The sequence below is a fragment of the Orcinus orca genome, chromosome 8 (assembly GCF_937001465.1).
Source record: "Orcinus orca chromosome 8, mOrcOrc1.1, whole genome shotgun sequence".
In the NCBI taxonomy this organism is placed as follows: Eukaryota; Metazoa; Chordata; class Mammalia; order Artiodactyla; family Delphinidae; genus Orcinus; species Orcinus orca.
The window spans coordinates 100,746,546-100,768,522 of NC_064566.1; the positions used below are offsets into that span (position 1 = coordinate 100,746,546).

The 21,977-nt window shown below is 52.0% G+C and overlaps 1 protein-coding gene across 5 annotated transcripts in view; it reads left to right on the forward strand.

The window, feature by feature from the left end:
- PKNOX2 (PBX/knotted 1 homeobox 2) overlaps nucleotides 1–21,977 on the forward strand; it is a 256,856-nt gene that overhangs the window by 184,076 nt on the left and 50,803 nt on the right. For all 5 annotated transcript variants that reach the window (XM_033407436.2, XM_049713227.1, XM_049713225.1 and 2 more), the window contains one exon: nucleotides 12,740–12,879. In XM_033407436.2, coding sequence (XP_033263327.1) covers nucleotides 12,740–12,879 — 140 coding nt within the window. The remainder of the gene's footprint in view (nucleotides 1–12,739; nucleotides 12,880–21,977) is intronic.

Below are 21,977 nucleotides of genomic sequence, written 5' to 3' on the forward strand. Positions count from 1 at the left end.
CTCAGTGTCCATGGGAAAGTGACCAGGCCAAGGCCTGGGGTCTTTATGGCCTCGGCTAGGCCACTAGGCTGTGGCTAGATTCCCATGGGCCTTCCCTGAGCCAAACTGGTTCCCAAGGAAACTGACCAGGATGGGGGATCATGGGGAGAACTTAGGGCATGGATGGAATGGGCGGGGTGGAGGACATGGGTGAGGTCTGCAGGACAAAGTCTTCTGACTCACGGGGAAGGGCTGTTCTCTCCAGAGTGCTAGACTTGGAGGCCAGCTGGCTTTCGGGGCGCCCTTCTCTCCACTCTTCGGGGCTTCTAGGAGTGGCTGCCACATGGGAATGTCTTCCATGCATTTTCTGCTGGGGAACTTGTTCTTCCTCCTGCCTTCTTCCCTTTGTGCTGTCAGAGGCTGAGCCCCGCTTCTCAGGCGAAGCTCATCACCCTGGCGAATCAGCCGCTTTTTGACACTCAGTGTTCTCAGGAAAGCCAGGCCCAGTAGGAGTGTGGGCCAGGCACACAGGGGAATCACTTCCTAAACGGGGCTCTCTGGAGGGGATCCCCCACTTCCTGTTCATTCCTTCAGGTCTAATCTCATTACTTTTGGACTCAGTATGACTTGCTTTCTCAAGGCCTGGACTGCTGAGCACATCTCTTTTTTTTTTTTTTCGATAAGCGGGCCTCTCACTGTTGTGGCCTCTCCCGTTGTGGAGCACAGGCTCCGGACGTGCAGGCTCAGCGGCCATGGCTCATGGGCCCAGCTGCTCCACGGCATGTGGGATCTTCCTGGGCCGGGGCATGAACCCGTGTCCCCTGCATCAGCAGGTGGACTCCCAACCACTGCGCCACCAGGGAAGCCCCTGAGCACATCTCTTTATCACCTCCTCAGAAACCCAGTTTCTGCCACAGGTAGAAATGGACAGTCTCTGCTACAAAGTCCCCAAAATGAAAAAGGAAGGGAGAAGCAGGGCCCTTCCTCTGAGACCCGTGCAGTCGTTTTAATAATGTTCCCGTTGTGCTAAGGGCTAGCAATACCGAGCATAATCTATTCAAATGCACAGGAGAATCTCACTTTGGAAAATTAGGAATCTGCATTAAAAAATTCCCAAGCCCCGGACCTTCTTTATAATAAATTAGAATTTTTTTTTCAAGGCAAGTTCTTAACTTGGCAATTTCATTTTTGAAGTTTGGGGAATAAAGTTATTAAAAATGAGGGAGGCTTTTTCTTCTTCCCATTTTAGTCCAGAAGCATTAATGGTTATGGCCCCATGCTATTTGGGCACAAGGCAAGTGGTATGACAGCTAAGCAGCTTCTGGCCCCTCAGTTCTGTTCCAGTCCGTCTTGGGGACACTCCATGATTACTTGTAAGGATGTCGCTCTGTGTTTATTGTACACTAAAGGCAGATCGTAAGTTTAGAAAATACAAAAGCAACAACCCACTGGAACCCTTCCTGTGGCCTGCTTCCTCCTTCTGGTGGCTCCCTGTTAAATACTGTCAGAGTCACAGCGCCCTCTGCTGTCCACCTCCTGTACCTCAATTCCGGCATGATGCACCTGAGTCCTTGATCCAGACCCTCACTTTATGCCCCAAGAGGTAGAGCAAGTCATGGGGACTGTGGGAATTCTACGTTGATAGTATAATGAAAACATTGTCTCCAGGGAGACCTGGATATGAGCTAGGCATGTGGTCCCTCCGTTCAGTGCCTACATCACTCTTCCGTTCCTTTGCATCTCTGCCTCAGCCTGGCCAGCTGTCACCTGGATTTTCCCAATCCCTCCTCTCACCACCCCAGCACCTCCCCTGATCCTGATGGAATCCTCTGCTATTGTCCCCCTCTCCCGGGCAAGTACCACTCCAGTCTCCCTCCCAGAATTTTCGTGGTAACACCACCACCCTCTCACGTCATCCATGCACTCTCTCCACCTCTGAAATGTCATTCAGGTTCTCCCATTTCCTGTAACACTCCATGGGCAACACCACCCACCAAGCAGAGTTCTCCCTCTGTAGCTCCACCAGCAGTTTTAGGAAACTGTTAGGTTTACTGGAGGAGGCAGCAGCTTCCCTACCCTCACCTTAAACACCCCCGTCCATACAACACGCACAAACTCCTGCTATCAGCAACGTCCCCACGCTCTTCCGCAAACACAGACACGTACCTGCTGTTCCACAAATACCTTTGCCCTGGGCTTATAGGCAAGACAAACATTTTATCTGGTCTATATGTGTATGTATTCAGTGCTCCTCTGTCTGCGTGTCCCCAGCATGTGGGCCGCGTGAGCATTTGACTAGAAAGCAGAAATCCTAGTGGGATCCAGCCTGAGCCACTAGGCACAGCCCCGTATGAATGTGGGCACTCAGTTCACAGTTTGGATTAGGAACCGACTGCTACGCAAGTAGCTGGGTGCTTATGTAGCATGACGTCACGATGGGTGATATTAAAAGGGTTCTGGTAATTCACCAAGGATGCAGCCTCGTTATTGACCAGAGGGAGGCAAGAAAGGCAAAACTCTCAGTCCAGGACCAGTATGGGAAGCTCATTTCAGAAGGAAGTCAAGCACTTGCTTGGGACCCTCTGTCCCCCTGCATCCTTCTGCAACCCTCAGAGCCAGGAGAACGGCGTTCAGGAGCGCAGGACGCTGTGCTTGGAGATACCCATCTTGTACCAGGAAGGCTAAGGCTGGGCCAGCCGTGTCGGGGGAGGTCAGACCCGTCTCTCTTGCCCTCTGAGTACCTTCTTTCCCTCCCTGTCCCGGCATCATTCCCCCTCTGCACGGAGCCAGGGGAGCAGACATCTGGGGAAGCTGGATGGGCTTTGATCAGTTATTAGGATCCCCATGCTGGTTTCATTAACCGGAGGGGGAGGGGGAGGGAGGGGGCTGGGGCCCCTGGCTGTGAATCCCGCCCCCCTTTCCAGGCCATGCAGCTGGGCCGGGCAGAAGCGGGTTCAGATGTTTTCACACTTTACATTCCTCTCATCCCTTTAAGGGCTGGAGCCCCGTGCCTCGAAGGGCCTCCTGTTCAGCTGCTGGTGAGACACATTGGCTCTGCAGCAATAGAGTTAATTCCACAGCTTTGAGAGTCCCCCTAAGCCTTTTCTGTGGCTGTGATTGACGGCTCCCTCTGCCCCTGGGGCCAACACCCCAGGGACGCTATGGGTGACCTGGCTTCCTCACTTTGACTCATCAAAACGGACTCTTCTCTTTCTTTTTTATCTTCTGCTGGGCCTTTCTTCTCTCTGTGCACAGTGACCTCTCTCTCTGGCCTGCTTGGGCCACCCATGTCTTTAAACTGGACGTGTCCCTCAACTCCAGCTCACTCCAGACCTGGATTCTTCAGCGTGGCAAAGGCAAAAATAGCCTTTGGGTCTGACTGTGGGGCCTTATGCCTCATTTAGGAGACAGTGGGCTAGGAACAGGACTTTGCTGGAAGAAACACTCTCTCTCATGGCCTTGTTTAGGGTTTTTATTTGACGAACTTCCTACCTGAATTCTTATATTTACCCAAAAAACACAGACATTTTGTCTATCCTCTTGCTTCCAAGCAGAATGAGTGCTTTAAACAACTACAAAAATAGTTAATGGCCCGAGCAGACAAAGCTTAAAATAAATCAGGAACAGGTGATCCATCAGCAGCGGGCCTGAGGAGCTGGAACCTGCTTTGCCCCCCTTTCCGGTTGATCTGCTAGGAGCTCCGGTGCCTGCGTAGCCCGGCGGGAGGGGGATGGGTGAGCGCGGCCCTCGTTGCGTGTTGTCTTTGGAGTCTGTGGTTTGGAGGAGGAAGCGTGGGCTGAGTCAACTCAGTGCGGTAGGAATTCAGGAACCCACTGCACTGCTGATGAATTATACAAATGTGGACAAGTAATTACAGCACTATTTCTTTCACTCACTCAGCCGTTTCATAAACATCAGGTGCTTTCTGTGGGTCTTGCAGACCCTGTGCCACGTGCCGGGGACACAGAATTAATAGTTCCCGCCCTAGTGGAGCTTATTTGGGGCCATTCTGCATCGGTAAAGTGGGAATAACTTCTGCCCTCCCTGCCTCACCGGGTTGCTGCGAGTGTGGGTGTGAAAAGCCCAGTGGTGTTTTCCAGCTTTCTTCCACCCATGACCCTGACACTGATTTTTTCACTCTATCTTCTGTACGGCTCCAGTAGCCAAGATTGGATTGAACTTTAATTACTCTCCTTTGTATGGGGAACACAATAGGCACATCAAGTATGTGTTTCTAGCTGTAAACACACTCCCTTACACACACACACACACATTCTGGAACTCACTGGTGTGGGACTGTTATACAAGCGAGGGGTCCTCCAGAGATGGATGGGAAAGACCGCGCCCAGGAAAGTGCACGAAGCTGGGAGGTGAAAGTCCACAGCCTTCGTCCCTTTAGCCACGGGTCAGCAACCCGCAGAAGTGCAGGCAGGGCGGCAAACACTTTCAAGCCTCATTTTGTAAACCACTGCCTACAAACCCTTTTAAGTTAATTGATTGCTTAAGACCCCCATTTTACACCACGAAGTAACTTTCCTGTGGTTTGTTCTATCTGGTCGGTCCTGGGATGAGAATGTAGGTGACCCAGGCCTGCTGTTCCAGGAGGCTCTTTCAGCGAAATCGGGCTGCCCTTCTCTGCCTCCGGCCCTTCCTGTCCCTGGGCTGACTGGGTTGGGGGGTATTTGGAGGAGCCATGGTTGACTCCTCTGCATCCCTGAGCCTTTTAACACATCACTCTCTCATTTCCTCAACCAGTCGGTCATTCAGTCATTTAACAAACATGCTGGGACCCCATGGGAGCCAGGCATGATGATGGGAGCTGGGAATCCAGTCCGCTCAGGGAGACAGACAAATGGGGGCCCGAAGTGTTATGGGGTTTAAGGTTTGACGCACAGGCAGATAAGGCGGGGGTCCAGGCTACCTGGGCAGGAGGTGTGGAGGACTGGGAAAGGCTTCCTGGGAGAGCTGATGCTGCCTCCAGCTGAGTCTTGAAAGAGGGGTAGGATTGCATGTGATGGGGGGTTGGGGGGGGCAGGGTGGGGAGGCGTGGACAGGTCCTGCTGAGGCAGCCCCAGATGCAAAGGCATAAAGATGTAAAGCATCGGGTGGGTTCAAGCACCCACACGCAGGAGGGTCTGCTGGGGTGCGGGCAAGGGGTGGGGTGCTGTACCGGAGACAAGGCTGAGTCCGTTAGCAGGTCCCGGCCTGGGGCGCCCTGTGGGCTGTGCCCTCCCCCAAAAACCATCCGTTGTGCCCCCCACCTGTTCAGGCCAAACCTGATATTTACTAAATGGCTTCAAGCCCTGACCTCATCCCAGGTCCTTGGACTCTCTCCTGGTTGCGAGGAAACCAGATCTGGCTCTACTGGCTTGCCCTGGCCCTTCAGGGAGCGTCAGCCCCCCTGGCAGGCCCAGCCCAGCTCAGCCCAGCCCAGCCCTGCCCTGTTGGAGCCTCAGCGGCCCCTAGTGGGCTGGGCCTGTGCAGCCCCCCATGTTCTCAGAACACAAGGCTTCCCTGGCCTGGTGGGCCAGCTCTGGGGATGGGCAACCCGCACCCTGCCAGGTCAGAAGAGGGGTGTCCCCTTAGGAGGGGTGTCTGTGCTGAGTCATGCCGGCAAGGTGCAGACCTAGGTTGCCCAGGGTTTGCAGAAAGGACCTGTGGGAGGTACATGGATGTACGCGTCGTAAAGAGCAGGGCTGCTGCAGGGGGACAGGTGTACGCAGGGGGACATGGGAGGTGTAGGTGCCAGGGTGTCTAGGGCCGGGTGTGGACAGGCAGTGGGGTTTGGATTCAGAGGACAAGGCTAGCAAAAAGAAGCATTAAAAATGCTTAGAAACCGAGATTCACTGAGCCTCCGGGGTGCGCAATAATGTACCCTCACATATGGTCACTGTAGGCCTGGCGAGAGGTATTGTTAGCTCCATGTTTACCTGAGAGGGAAACTGAGGCTCAGAGGAACTGAGCCATTAGTCCAAGGTGACATCACTAGCGATGGGTAACGTCTCCTTCCACGATACCACGGCCCCTCTCCCTATGCCGGGGCCCATGCCTCGCCCACTTCTCTGGGTGCTTATGGGAGAGAGGGTTCCTTCAGCAGGGTCAGGACTCCCAGGGCAGCACAGGTAGCGGAAGCAAAAGTGGCCAACTGGAGTGTGGGCCGCAGGCTGCTGGCTGCAGGGATTATGTTAACGGTAACCACCGTGCGCTGAGAACCTATGAAGGCCCGCTGCTTTGCATACATTATCTCATTTAAGGCTGACTACCCTGCACCTTAGCTATGACTACTCCCAATGTGTAGATGAGGACCCTGGATCAGAAAGATTGACCAGCTCTGGGCTGGATGCCCACCACTCCCAATAAATATGTGGTCGGGGACTGTGACTTCTCTGTTGTGGCCTGAGGCATTCGGGGTCAAGAGGGTCCATGTGCAGCTGAAAAGGTATCAATGGATGGGAAGGCCCACCCACTCCACACCAGTCATCCCTGCATCCCGTAGGTGCTGTGGACACTCTGTCTCAGACTCTGGGGCTGCAGCTGGGGCTACAACAGATGTGGTCCCTGCCCTCCAGGATGCCCCAATCTAGTGGAGGGAGAGGCAAGTGGGCAGACGTGGCTGAACGGTGTCCTCGGGGCCTGGAAGCCCAGAGCAGAGGGCCCTGACCCGTAGCTGATGCTCAGCCACATCCACTGAGGGAGGCAGCCAACCTCACGACAGTGGTGAGAGGTCGGGAGCGTCAGTGCCATCTCAGAGATGAGTAAACTGAAACCCAGAGAGGCAAGGGTACATGTCCAAGGTCGGCTAAGCGAGTGGCAAAGGCGGGAATCCGTTTTATCTGATGCCAATGTCTCGTGCACACTCCCTCCCTGGGGTGCTAGAAAGACCCTGGCAGTATCCCCCATCTGAGCCACCTGCTCCCACCTCCCAGGAGCAGAAGGGAGGAGCTCTCCGTGGCAGCTGGCGGAAGGCGGCCGCTGCAGGTCTGTGCGCCCTGAAGCTTGAAGCCCTGCGCGGTCAGGGAGGCGAACACAGTTGCACTGAGCCACCGTCGATTAACAAACCACCCTGCGCTTCCTACTTGGGTTCCACCGGAAGCACCCTTTCTGGCACGACCAGTGTTTGGGGAGTTGATCTGTGAGGTCTTTTGGGGGCTGGAGAGATGGGGGCCGGCGACAGGATGGGTGGGCTGGAGGGAGACCCAGAGCCTGATGCTGGGGAGTGACACTCCATCTGACGCTAGTGCCCTTCCCCTTCAGCCCCTTTCCACCCAGGGGAAAAGTCTTCCTATTCTCCTCTTCAAAGAAAAGTAATTAAATACGATCACTCCCGCAGTGTGATTTAGTCAGAAAGCCCTTGGTTCCTGTCTCAGCCTCGGCAGAAACTGTCTGTGGTCTCCAGCAATTTCTCTGCTGCAGTGGCTTCTGTTTTCTCATATGTAAAATGGGAGTGCCACCAACCCATTGCACGGGATCCCTGTTGGACGTGAGCCCCCAGGGAGAGACTTCATTAGCTTGTTGGAACACAACGTGCCACTCTCCCCTACAACTGGGAAAGGGTGAGCCTTAGCAGGAAGGAAAGTATCAGTGGGGTGTTCCAGTGTCAGTGAGGGCGACTAGGTAGGCAGGTGAGCACCTTGTAAACCACACCACACAGCATCCCCTGCTCATTTTCATGGCCAGACTAGACTGTTGGAGAGGCTGGATCTCTCAGCCCCTGCAGGGCATCAGGAACTTTCATCTCAAGGGGTCACAAACTGAGAATCTGGACAGGGCCCTTTTGCTCCCAGCTTAATGCAGGGCTGGTTCCAGCTGGATGATAGAGAAGAGTCCAGTGGCTAGAGCATCTATGGGAGGCAGGAGGACGGCAAGGACCCTGTGTAGGTTCTGGACCCAGTACCGCAGCTCCCAGCGGGCAGGCCCTCCTGGGGAATGCTGCCATCCTTCCCCACCCGCTAGTCGTTATCCTATTCTCTTAATCAAGCCTCACAGCCTGCCTGGGTAGGATGTCCAGTGCCGTCCTTGGAGGAAGGCTCCGGGTCTGAGACCAGCTGTGGGCCCACCAAGTGGCCTCATAGAGTGTAGTTTCTTCACATGCCAGATCGAGGAGAATAGGAGAAAGTTACTTGGAGAGAAACTCTGACACTAGTGGTGTGCTGATAAATGTTTAACAACCAGCTCTCTGGTTGGGGGTTAGGAAGAGGATTGATTTGCAGCCTTTGCCAGTTTCTGTGGTGTAATTACTCCCACCATGGTCAGCTTCAGGCTACCGATATGATATCAACCGGCTTGCAAAATTCCTGACAATTTACCAGTTGGCTTTCATAGGCCAGAGCAAGGGATCTCCGCCCTCCATCTGTCCAGCCTCTCCCCCAGCTTCTGTTCTTTAGGCCTAGAACCTTCCCCCAAAACCTCACCACCCGACACCCTCATCCCCCTGCTCCCGGGCCCTGGGACAGCTGCGGGCCTCTCCCTCTGAGCTCCAGTTCTTGAGAAATGGGTGTCTCTGGCTAGAAGAAGAAATCTATTTGAAGATAAACATTCACCCAACCTGGAGGAAATGCAGAGTTTGCTGAACTGGCCCCCAGGAGCTAAATAAATTTGAATCATCGTCCTCCTCAGGCCAGCTCTGCTCTCTTCTCCCCCGTCCTGGCTCTCTGGGCCCCAGTAACAGCCTCTCAGCTGGGGCCGGTGCTTGGGATGCTGACAAGTGACCGCTTTTTTTTTTTTTTACATCTTTATTGGAGTATAATTGCTTTACAATGGTGTATTAGTTTCTGCTTTATAACAAAGTGAATCAGCTATACATATGTTCCCATGTCTCTTCCCTCTTGCATATCCCTCCCTCCCACCCTCCCTATCCCACCCCTCCAGGCAGTCACAAAGCACCGAGCTGATCTCCCTGTGCTATGCGGCTACTTCCCACTAGCTATCTATTTTACATTTGGTAGTGTATATATGTCCATGCCACTCTCTCACTTTGTCACAGCTTACCCTTCCACCTCCCCATATCCTCAAGTCCATTCTCTAGTAGGTCTGTGTCTTTACTCCCATCTTACCCCTAGGCTCCTCATGACCTTTTTTTTTTTTTTTCTTAGATTCCATATATATGTGTTAGCATACGGTATTTGTCTTTCTCTTTCTGACTTACTTCCCTCTGTATGACAGACTTTACACTTTCCTCTGGGCCCCAGCTGGGCTTTTGGCCACACCTTCCCCCAGAGTCCTGTCTAGAAAGGGGAGGTGAGAGGAAAAGGAGCCCCTCTCCTCAGTCCTCCCACTCCTAGAAGCTCATCTGCATAGAAATCTCTTGTGGATTCCTTCAAGGACACGAGGAAATTCACCCTTAGTGGACTGAGCAGAGCAGAGCACACCAGCCTACCCTGTATTTTATGCTTAAACGAGCCGTGCACGTAGCCGTGCATTGCTTTATGAAAGATGCACGTGCTGGAGTTGAAGAGCTACAATCACCCCTCCACATGGGGAAAGCTTTATAGAGTTTCCAAAGCACTTTTACACACCGTACGTCATCTAATCTGAGCCCCACGCCAACCCTGGGGGTGGGCAGTGGTCATGAAAGCACCCTCACGGCGTCCGAGCCTGGCACTGTTAGAAGGGACTTCAGATGTCACCTACGCCAGCCCACCCAGCTAGAGAGCGTCCATTGCCTCCGCGGGAGTCTCTGCTTGGCCCCTGCACCAGTGAAAACTCACCACTTCCGGGAGGCAGCGCATCCCAGCCTTGGAGAGCTCAGAGGCTTGGAAACTTACTATTTGGGTTGAGCCCAAATGTGTCTCTGCATTTTACAGATGTAATGCATCGGTTGTAGTTTGACGCTTTAGGGCATACAGAACAGAACTGACACAATCTAATCCCTCATTCAGATATTCAAAGGGGGCTCTCACGTCCCTCCTTCTCCCTCCCATCCCCCAAATCTTCCTTAACATTGCAGATCCCTGCAAATATTCCTCAGAATCCCTTGAGCAGCCTGGTCCACTCTCCTCTGAGTGTACTTCCCTGCACCTGTCTCAGCTTAGTAGGTGGGGCTGGAAGCTTTGTGTGAGCTGTGCCTCTGCTGATGGGTCCTCACAGAGCATCAGTTTGGGGTTTTTGTTTGTTTGTTTGACAGACACAGTACACTGTGGACATACAGAGCCTTCCATCAACTGAAAGGTGCTGCTAAACGATGTCTCTCCTCTTCTGCACTTATATTATCGATTTTTTTTTTTTGGCCGAAGTGTTGGAAGTGTTAAATTCCAACTTATTAGACGAGAATTAATCTTATTAGACTTAGCACGTTGCCAAAATCTGTAAAGATCGTTCGGATCCCGGTTTCACATCACCCATAAGTTTGTTGAGCGTTTCTTCAGACATCCTCTAAATCACTGATAAAAATATTGAAGGAGAGAGTTGAGGAGAAAGCATGTGGCATCTCCTAGAAGCCCTCCTCCCTCTGACATCTCTCCTCTAATTGTCATCCTTTGGGTGTAGCTTCCTAATCCACACAATTGTCCACCAGACCACGTCGCTCCATGTTTTCCACGAGGATATCGTGGGAGGTACCTTGCTGAGGTCATTTACACCATGTAAATGAGAGTGTCTACCATTTTCCTGATCTGCCAGCTCAGTGATCATGTTAAACCCAGAACTGGGCTCCATTATAGCAGGCATTCATCCTAGTCACCCCAGTGCCTAGTACATGGTGGCGACTTGAGAAGTATTGAGAAAGTTGCATTGGTGAATGAAAGAAACTAGCCCAGATCAATGTGAAGATTAGAAGTATACTTAGTTTGTCTGATTCCACCTTATTTCTGTATTTTGAAAATTAGAACAGCATTTGTTTCTACTTTCTTCCTTATAGCACCTCTTTAATACTCATGAATCCTAAAAGGACACCAGTTTGCTTACTGATGAAAAGGAGGAACTTAGGAAAGTTGAGGGATTTGCTCAAAGTCAAAAAGCTATTAACAGGAGACAGTAAGAGTCAAGCATGGTACCCTGCTGGCCTCAAGGTACCATGATGCTCTGTCTAGCACTGAGTTTGGGAAAGTTCCCCCAGCTCAGCTAACAGTGACAAGGATGTTTCTTCCTAACAAAAAATGATGGGGATACAGTATATTTCTTCTATAGTCTCAATTTTATTTACCACCCATCACTCATTAATTCATTCACTTAACAAATATTTGTTGAGCATTGACTAGTGCCAGGCTATTCTAGACCCTCGGAACACAACTGTTAACCAGCCCTCTTTAAGCTTACATTTGAGTTGGAGGTGGGAGAGAAAACAACTTAGCAAGTAGATATATAGTATCTGGTCATGATAAGGGCTATGAAATATATAGTCATAATAAGGGCTGTGAAATAAGGCAGAGTAAGGGGATAGCAGGGGCAGAGGGACTCTAGTTTACTGTGAAGATGTGGCACGTGAACAGAGATCTAATGAAGAAAATGAGACAGCAAGTGTTTTGTGCTTGTATTCGTGGAAGTACAGTACTCTTTCTTCCAGAAAGCAGGGACCTAGATCATATGATAAACTTTCCAGCTGTGAAGTATACGATTCTTTCAAGGTGTGTTCACTTGTTTATTCCCTCATTCATTTTCTGAGCAAACACTAAGCATCCAGTCTGTGTCAGTTGGGTGCCGGGGATGAAGGTGTGAACAAGGTATTAGCTCGGGAGGCAGACAAGGGCGTCAAGTCCAAGAACACAGTGGGTGAGAGCTGTCAGGCTCTGTGGGCCGGTTGGAGGAAAGCAATAGTTGAGGCATGTCACCACACGTGACATTTCAGGGATCCATTTAAGGAAAATAAAATATAAAAGCATTAAGTTCTGTTATGATGGTTACCCAAAATTTAAAAGCCATTTAACCATTTCTTTAAATGAAATCTTATACGGAAACTCCAATATAGAATATATTTTTAAAAGGTGCTCTGATCGGCACAAACTTGGGAACCCAGGGGCACCTTCAAAAACATGTAACATAGGAGGAGAACTACTACGCTAAATATTTGTTATGGCTAAGAACAGAAATCTGTTCATCGTCACTACAACCTGCTTATCTTCAAGTGCCCAGGTAAACCAAATTTGCAGAACACTCAGCTGTCAGTCAAAACCATTAAAAGTTACCTCTGGCTTGTGTTAAATGGCATAAACCTCTGCCCAGTTGAGAACTGACTCAGCTATTTTTTTCCTGCTCTCCAAAGTCATCAAATCAAACCTAACACTGCCCAGTACAGCCCAAGTGACTCATAAGCACGATTTAAAGGGTTCATCATTCTTTTTCTGCTTCTGGCCAGAGGCCACCACCTTAATTTGCATTAAGAACCATCACTTTTATTTTATTTTTTTACATCTTTATTGGAGTATAATTGCTTTACAATGTTGTGTTAGTTTCTGCTGTACAACAAAGTGAACCAGCTGAATGTACACACATACCCCCATATCCCCTCCCTCTTGAGCCTCCCTCCCACCCTCCCCATCTAGGCCCCTAGCCCCTCTACGTCGCTTTTAAAGTGAGCTCACTTCCACACCACCTGATTTTGGATGGTCCTAAATCGTTCCCCAGAATCTTCTCGTTTGAGGAAACACCAGCTTTCTTCCCACTGCAGCATATGTACAAATGGACGCTCGTTATACCCTCACATTTCTCTCGTACACATTCTTTTATCCACACACACCCCCCACAGGACGAGGTGGACCTCACAGTTCCAGCCGGGGAACCAGTGGTCCTGGCCCTACTAACCCACGCCTCCTCTCTGTCTCTGCAGATGACGGCGACCGCTCAGGCCCCCTCTAAGGCCCAGGCTGTCCACATCGCCGCACCCTCGGCTGCTGCCAGCACACCTGTGCCCAGTGCCCCCATCGACCCCCAGGCCCAGCTGGAGGCTGACAAGCGAGCTGTGTACAGGTAGGAGACACTTCAGCCGGGCCATGCGCAGGAGCCCCCAAGTGGCCTCAGGCCCAGCTCAGCCATGAGAGATGTGAGTGCAGGCCAGCAGGTGGGCTTATGCAAGCCAGTAGCCAGGGCCAGGTCCCTTCTCTCTGAAGTCACTCCAGAGAGCCCTCAGCTGGCCATGCAGGAATTGTCCAGGGAGGGAGATGAGGCCTGGGCTGTGTCTTCCAGGAGGGCCTCTTCCTCAGCCCAGCTGGGGAGATGAGCCCTGACGAGCATCAGAGCCCTCCACTCAGTAAACGGGCAGCTGCCTCAGGACTGTCCTGGCCCACGTGCCCCGTCGTCGCCTTCATTCCAGCACTCGCCATCCAGGACTCGGTTGTGAGCAAAGCTTTAGTACGCCTGGAAACCGCCGGGAGCGCTCGTCAGAACACATGTATCTGGACTCCGTGCTCAGAAATGCTGAATCAGTAGGTCAAGATGTAGGAGGAGGGTGTGAATGTCTAACAAGCATTCCAGGCGACTCTAATGCGGCTGGGGCTTGGCCCACACTGTGATTCATGGTAGCCTTTGGTGTTTAGCAATAGAGGTTGTACACGACTGTGTAGGCTCTGGCACCCTCCCCGAGATGGGCGGTTTGCTGAGAGCAGGTGGCTTGCCTCGTTTTACTCTGCCTCAGCCCCTTGTACCCAGGGCTGGGCCCTGAATGTAGCAGAGGGTGGGAAGGGCTCAGGGAAATTCCGGTCTGTGCTGTGTACGTTGTTGAGGTGAAGATGCGGTCCTCTGAGGGCAGACCTGAGTGAGGTCCCAGCAGGGATTTCAGTCATCCTTTGTCCATGGGGAGCCCACATCACTAAGAAAAGATGCCCAAGTCAGCACTCAGTGTTGAGGCTGGACCCTTGCTCACATTCGCTCGTGTGAGCACATACATTCGCGTGCATCAGCAGTGGGGCCGACCCCTGACTGAGCGTGCGCTGCAGCGGGCGCTAACTCCAGTCACACGTGGACTGGCCCGCCCAGCCCCGCCCATGACAGTGGCTTTATGGCAATGGTGGTAATTATTGCCGTTATGATCATTATCACTGGCATTATTTTTAGTTACTCAGATGAGCTGAATGCCTCTAATGCCAACACTTGGGAGTCCAAAGCAGTGGGCCCTGATCCCTAGGTCCTGACACAAGGTCCTTCCCAGGCCTGGATAACACAGCTCCCGGGCCCCAGCCTGCCCGGCGCACAGGCCAGGCCCAGCTCCTGTGGATAGAGACCTCTGCCTTGGGCCCCAGAGAATGCCAGGATCTGGTCACAGGACCTGTCAGAGACCCTGAGGAGGACCCCAGCTCCCCTGCCCCCAGCATGGGACCTACGCTCCCGTCCTCCCCTCACACTTGCCTTGAACCCTTGCTATTACCACGTGGAGGCGTTGTGCTGGGCTCCAGGGGAAAGAGGTAAAGGTTATGCATGGGCTGTTCCCTGCCTCTCCAGGAACGGAGACATAATGCAAACAAGAAACCAACATAGAGTGGTCAGAGCTTTGACAGAGAAGGCTTCACGGGGGAAGCAGTAGAGTCTGATCTTCAAGGCTGAGTAAGAGAGCTCAGCAGGAGGAGAAATGGGGGGTCAGGAACTTTCGGCAGAGGAGAGCCTGGTGTGTTCCCAGGACGGCCAGTGGCCAGAGCAGCTGGGCGTGGGAAGATGAGGCTGCACAGGGCCTGTAGCCTCACCTTGTGCCGGAACAGAAGCAGGGAGCGAGAGTGGCCTGGCCTCTGAAAACTGCCCCGTGGTCTGATGACTTTGGGTACAGTCATCACACCCCCTTTAAATCTCTGCTGCTCCAAGTGCGGTCCATGGGCCAGAAGCGTCGCGTCACCTGGGAGCTCACTGGAGACGCAGAATCTCAGGCCCCACTCGACCTGAGGATTCCTGATCTGCACTTTGACAAGATCCCAGGTGATTCATATTCGCACTGGAGACGGATCCCTGACACCTTCTCGGACCCCCAGGGGCAGGGACCTGTAGTGAGCACAGATCTTAGTCTAGAAAGACCCCAAATTAGTGGCCTAACATAAAGTTTCTGGAAACCTAGGCTTGAGCCCTACCTCCTCCTTGTACTCGTCTCTCTGAGCGTTGGTTTCAGGACAGAACCTAATCAGTGGTTCGGCAAGAATGACGAGACAGCCCATGTCAGCACCTGACTCCATGTCTGGCACAAAGCAGACGGTTCCCTTGTTCCTGCCAATGGGCTCCATGTGCTCCATAGCCCTTCCCAAGATCCCAGGCTCAGACCCCACCCAGGCCCAGCCAGGAGGTGGGCCGCGTCCCCAAGGGAGCTGTCCACCATGACGTCACCTGAAGTACAAAGGCCCAGATCTTCCCTCAACCAACATGCCTCACCTCCACATCTGAGATTCACCCTCTCCCACGGGGCTGTCACCTCACAGCCCATGGCATTTGAGCAAATTATCTCTGCAGCTGTCTGACCATGAAGAAGAAACCCCAGGCTGGGTACCACCAACAGTCCAGCCAAACAAGGCTGCCCGGCATCTCAGGACGACGGAGCAGAGGGACATCAGCACCCTTGCCCAGTTCTTTCTTCTGCAGCCCTGCTTGCCCCAGGGCCCCCAGGGTGTCTCCCATGACCACCCCTCTCCCATTAGTGCCAGCCACCCTCTCCACCGCCCTTGCGGGCTGAGGGGAGACACTCCACCTCCCATAGGGTCGGGTAATTCTAATTAGATCTGCCCACCTGGGGTGGCCTGGCTGCTCAAAGCACCTCAGGGAGTCGGCATTTCATGTCCATAAATGTAAGCATCCCCTCTCCACGGAGATTAGTGCCAGCGCTGACTTTTGGGTGTCCCCGCCGAGGCCCCTCCCTGAACTACTTCGAAGAACGAAGGTGGGGGAGGCCCCTCCCTGGCCAGGCCCACAGGGCGGCATCGGGCAGTGCGACAAGAGGGAGGGAGCCTCCTGGTGCCCTGAGGTTTTATTTGTGTAGGAGGATGTGTTGATGAAATGTATTGGTTCTTTCTGATGTGGAAACTCTGCGTGTGGGGTGGGGGGAGGGGGGAAGGGAGGCAGAGTCTGTCTTTAATTGGATCATACCAGAGCATCATCTGGGCTAATCAGCAAGGCAGCCGGGAGCTCCCGCTCAGATTAATGATTGCAGTCTAATCCGAGCAGACCCCATGATTGGATGCACATCGCGGGTAATTGTGTTTGTGGCCCAGGAGCAATGCTGAGAGGGGTCTGCCGAGGGGAGGCCCCATGGAGCGGGGACCGCAGGCTTGGACCCAGCTCAGATCTCTCCTAACGCAGGTGCACCTCACCCCTGGGGTTTTCCCCCCAGGAAGTTAAAATTTAGCTTGGACCACACCTCCCCACCTCTCCACCGGTGGGCTGTGGGCTGGACGGTGTTAGGTGGCGGGGAGCTTGGAGGTTAGGTTGCCAGCAGCACAGAGACGGGGCCAAGAGGGTGAGGTTGATCCAGCTTTCACTGTCCCTCCTCCCCTCCAGTCTTTGCAGTTCCCCTTTGAAGTGAGTGGGTTCCCATGGAAACCGTGATGTCCTGGGGAGCAGAACAGTGGCAGGAGCTGGGCCTGGCCAGGTGCAGTGGGGGAGGAGGGGGCTCTGCTGAGACGGCTCTGCGAATGCTGGGTTCCGCCCCTGAGGCTGAAATACTGTCTGGGGACCCAGGAAATGGCCCGCCGGGCACTGCAGAAGTTACCTGTTAGTGACAGGACGTGCTGGCCTGGAGGCAGGAACAGCGAGAGAAGGGTGGGGACAGCTGTGCTTTGCTTCTCCAGGAAAAATGCCAGAGAATTGAGCTGCGAATCAGGTGCGGAGGGTGAGGTGACTGCAGGACCCTGTGTCTCTCCTTTGTGGCGTTAACTCACAATTGAACCGATTGTGTTAATATTAGTTCTGTTTCCACCACTAGATCGTTACCTCCATGAAGTCAGGGTCTATGCGTTTTCATTGATTGATCCCCAGCGCCTTACACAATACCTTAGACCCAGCAGCTTGGACGAGCATGTACTAAAGCAGGGCCTGTTGAGCGGATTCCTTAAGTAGGCGAGGCAGGACCCGTCCATAGTCCATGGTTCCAGGCTGGTGTGCTGGCTAACGGGCTCCGGGGGGAGCGGGGAGGGGAGAGCCCTCAGGTAGCACCTGTCGATTTCCGTGGTGTAACTGCATCCACCATGGCCCGTTTCAAGCTACCAGTGCGCTGCTGAACAGAGGTGGGAAGAGATGCACACAGTCGGCTCTCCCCAGCCTCAAGCACAAACGCCTGCAGGTAGCCGAGTTACAGGTGCCCAGTTTGACCAGCACCTTTACAGCCGACTTTGTGGAATGCTTTAACTCATAGCATTAGCCACGATCCTACACGCGTTGGCCCTCACTGACCTGTCTGGCCCACTCCCCGGTTCTAAATTTGAAATGTTCCCACGTAACAAATTAATGCTTAGAGGCTGGCCCAGAATAAGCGCTATGTAAGTGTTTGCAATTGTGGTTTCTCACCCGAACCCCAAGGCAGTGAAGTTTCTCCTTCCTAGATTCCACCCAGTGCCGTCCAACTCTTAACATCTGCTTGAGCAAAGCCCTGATGCCTCCACGTTCTCCAGGTAGATTCCAAGGCTTTCCTGTTTCATCCGTTAATGAGTTCCTTCCCAGCAGCTCCAGAAACCCCACATCAAACCAGTCTTTAGTTTCTCAGCTGTCAGAGTCTCGGCCTTTCCGTGTAGTGTTTGTAGTTCTTCCTGTCAGTCTCATCTCTCTGTAAACCACACTCAGAGCTTCTGCCCATGTGGCACCCAGCCCTAGACAGTTCAAGCTGCAGTCCACTTCTAGTTCAACGAAAGCAGTACACATTGCTAAGGCCTTGTTTATAATACATTTGCCCCTGTTGCATTCAGACCGGATCCCTCTAGAATCCACACTTGTTTAGGGAAAGATCAGAACGGGGCAGTGGGCCATGTTCAGATCGCTCCCTTGAGACTATCTCTCCAAAGGTCACTGAAGTTCAGGCTCGATCCTAATGGTCCAATAGCTAGAGGGACAAAGGCCATAGAGCAGCTGTACTGAGCTGTGGGACAAGGTCTAAAAATAGATGTGGTGATAACCAGCTTGGTCGCCTTGGGAAAGTTAGTCCCTCTGAATCTGTTTTCTCAACTGTAAAAAAGGAAATAGTCATAGCTAGACTAAAATGAGATGATATATGATAATGTCTAACACAGAGATCAGTGTTTGCTGCCTGGGGTGGGATGGGATGGGGGTGTTTTAAACAAAGGGGCCAGCATGGTCCCCGTGGCCTTTTCAGCATGTGAGGCATCTGGGCATTCAGGGAGGTGAAATCCAGGCTGCAGAATAGGGCCTGTGGACCTCGATCGCCTGGGTTTCCATTCTGGCTCCGCCACTGGGCAGTAAACCTTTCTGGGCCTCTGTTTCCTCATCTGTAAAATAGGACTGAAAATAGTGTCATCTCTTCATTAGGTTGGTCATGAGGATGAAATGAGATAATACCATGAAGTGCTGGATAAAGAAGCTGGCACGTGGAGAGTACTCTGCAGCCGTTAGCTGCTATGAGATGTTTGGGGGAATGGAAACAGGGGTTGGTCGGGCTAGAAGGTAAATGCTGAGGGGCGATCCAGCAAGAGGCAAGACAGGAAAGGGCTCCCAGCTGAGTGGTCCTGCACCGCGGTTCAATTAAACATTTACTGAGCTCTGCTATGCGGAAGCATCGTGTCAAGTTCCAAGAGGGGTTCTGAATTGAAAAGAATCAGTCCAGGGAGTGGCAAGAAGATAGGATAGGAAGTAGCTATAATATAAAATTGGCACATCTAATGGGCTCAAAAAACTCTATGTGGAATTGACTGCAAGGCCTCTGGCCCACAGCGCAGTGTAGGAGAGTAGCACTGCTTTTCCCAAGGGAGGTGAAGCCCAAGGGAAATGATAGCCAAGCGGCCTCTCCTGGGGCTGGGCTGGTGAATGGGGAGGCGGGAGCCCCCTGGGCTTGGGGCTGGGCAGAGGGGCTGGCTGCTGTGTGACTGTCCTCTTTAGCAGCTGCCTGGCCAGGACCCTGGGAACTGGTACTTCCTAATGAATTGTCTTTGAGGGAACTCTTCCACCTTGTGACCAAGGGGTGTTCTGTCTCCAGGGAGCTGACCCCGGGGCTTAACCCTGTGCCTTCCCTGGCATAGAGCTTGGTCATTCCTGGGACGTGCTGGGTGAGGTGGCCTGAGAAGGGTGTGGGAGAAGTTTAGCCATTCCAAGCAGAAGAGTCAGGACCAGATGCTTCTGGACTAGGTGCTGGGAGCAGATGTTCCAGGCTGCATTCTGAGCTGGGTTTTATGGGCTGGGGCTCCAGCAGACACTCCTTGCGTTTGGAAGCAGTTGGATTCACTGACATCTGAGCAAACATAACTGTAGCTGTTGACTACAGTCAGGGGAGCGATCCTGCTGGAGCCGTAATCTGAAAGTCAACCCGCGCTCAATTCTTCCCCGGCACCAGGCTAAGCCTGTTCCCTGCCCTTCCTGCCGGCATCTCGAAGGCCCTCACCGCGGACCCAGCCTCTGCACATGCCGCTAGCAGGCCCAGAGGCTGCGGCTGCCTGGCTCAGAGAGCAGGTGTGTTCAGAGGCAGCGGGTCCTGATCCTTCCACAGCTCACCACCTGGCCGAGGCAGAGCTGAGAAGTCCAGGTACCCCGCCAAGACAAGGCACACAGATAAGAGATCCAGGAGCCTGGAATCCCAATGACTTTTATCCTCACAAGGTTGTGTTAGGATTAAAGGAGATAACCAATGCTAACAGCTGACAGTGCTTGGCACAGACAAGGCTTACAGTGAATGGTGGCCGCAGTTGTGAGGAGTTACTGCGACAAGTACTAGATTGGATCGGTCCCCCTTACTAGAGGGAAGACACCAGCCATTGGGCCTCCCGCTGGTGCGAATGGTGGGGGGGGGCATCAGGTGGGAGGGGCGGGGAGCCAGCAAGCTTGGCCTTTGAGGGCTCACATGGCCCATGGCTTCTCACCAGGGCTGGACTAAGCCAGTCTAGCCCTTCTAAGCCCCACTCTCTGATTTTCCCAAGCACTGGGCCATTTTGTGGTCAAGTGGAAAGAACATAGGACTAAGACTTCAGCCTAAGCTCTGATTCTACTACTGAGCAACTCATGTAACCTCTCTAGATAAACTTTCCCACAGGTAGGCATAAGATGAGAAAATGAAAGATCTATAAAAACGTCAAAGCCTTCTCCAACACACAGAAGTATTATTATGAGAGAAAGTTCTTTTGGAAACCTGTTTGGTGAGGTAGAGACTGTCTTGTGCTGCACGGGTCCTGATGCTCAAAGGGTAAACGTGGCAGCTCAGTTCTGTGACCCCAGGACGCATAGGACTCAAGGCCAGTAGAGAAAAAAAGGGAGAGGAGGATGAAGTGATTCTAATAATGGTTCAAAAACAGTACCTGGGAAAGGGGGAAGAACACAAAATTTGGAGTTTGGATACCCAGATTGAAATCTCAACTCAGTCACTTATTAGCCTGATGTAATTCTTTAACCACATGGCCCCTCAGTTTGCTCATCAGTAAAATGGGAATAATAAAAATATTGGGTGTTTCAATGCAATAAGCACATGAAATGTAAGTTACGAAGTGCCACCAGATGTGTGTCACTGTCATTTTGCCATGACATAATGGATGGAGCTCCCCTTCCCACACCAGACCTTCCCCCAGTGCTTTCTTTTGGGGACTGGCTGGCTCTCTGGTGACTTGGATAGAAACTGCCTCTCACGAGCTGCCTAACTGCAGGAAAGATACTTCTGTTTTCTCTTCCTGAGTTACCTCCCCTTAAAATGAAGAGGCTGATCATGAAAAAGACAGGAGATAAGTGATAGTAAAGATGTGGAGAAGAGGGAACTCTTGTGCACTGCTGTTGGGATTGTATATTGGTGCAGCCACTCTAGAATACAGTATGGAGGATCCTTAAAAAATTAAACATAGAACTATCCTATGATCCAGCAGTCCCACTTTGGGGATCCAAAGGAAATGAAAACACTAACTCGAAAAGACATCTGCACCCCCGTGTTCATTGCAGAATTATTTATAATAGCCAAGGCACAGAAACCACCTAAATGTCCACTGATGGATGAATGGATAAAGAAGTTGTGGCTTATATATACAGTGGGATATTATTCACATGGAGGGACCTTGAAAGCATTATGCTAAGTAAAATACATCATAGAGGAAGGCAAATTCTGTAGGATCTCACTTATATGTGGGATCTAAAAAAAAACTTAGAGCAAAAGAGATTGGATTTGTGGTTATCAGAGGTGAAGGGTAGAAGGAGGGGGTAACGGAGGAGGGTGGTCAAAAGGTACAAACTTCCAGTTATAAAAGAAGGAAGTACTAGGGATGTAATGTACAACATGACGACTATAGCTAGCACTGCTCTATCATATCTAGGTAAGTTAAGAGAGTAAACACTAAGAGTGCTCATCACAAGAGAAAAATTTTCTTTTCCTTTTTCTCTTTTATCTGAGAAGATGGATGTTAGCTGAACCTATCGTGGTAATCATTTCATAGTATATGATACTACATGCCTTAAACTTATACAGTGATGCATGTCAATTATTTCTTAGTAAAACTGGGGAGAAAACGAAGGGGCTGGAGATGAGATCCTACCAGGTCTCAAATTTTAGGTTCTTTGTATTCTCGCCCTTGTAGACCAGCCTTAACAACCAGTTTGTTGAGATTTCACATTTATTACTTTTTTTTAATGTGCCAGGAGGGAAGGGTGTGAGTGTGCATGCGTGTGTGTGTGTGTGTGTATGTATGTGAAGGGATGGAGACAAAGCAGACTGTGGCCTCCCCTGAGCCCCACACTCACCAGGGATGGACCTGTCCACCCACCTGGGGGAGGAGAGCTGGTTGGAGCCCAGGAACCCAGCAGATGCAATTCCAATTTAGCAACAAGAAGAAGTCCTCTCCAAGGCAACCCAGGCGAACATACCGCCCACTGGGCAGGACTAAAAATACACCCGCATGGTTTCAACGTCACACCTGAAGTAAAAATACATCCAACCAGGAGCTGCTGGCTTGGTCTCTCCCACCCCACTCTGC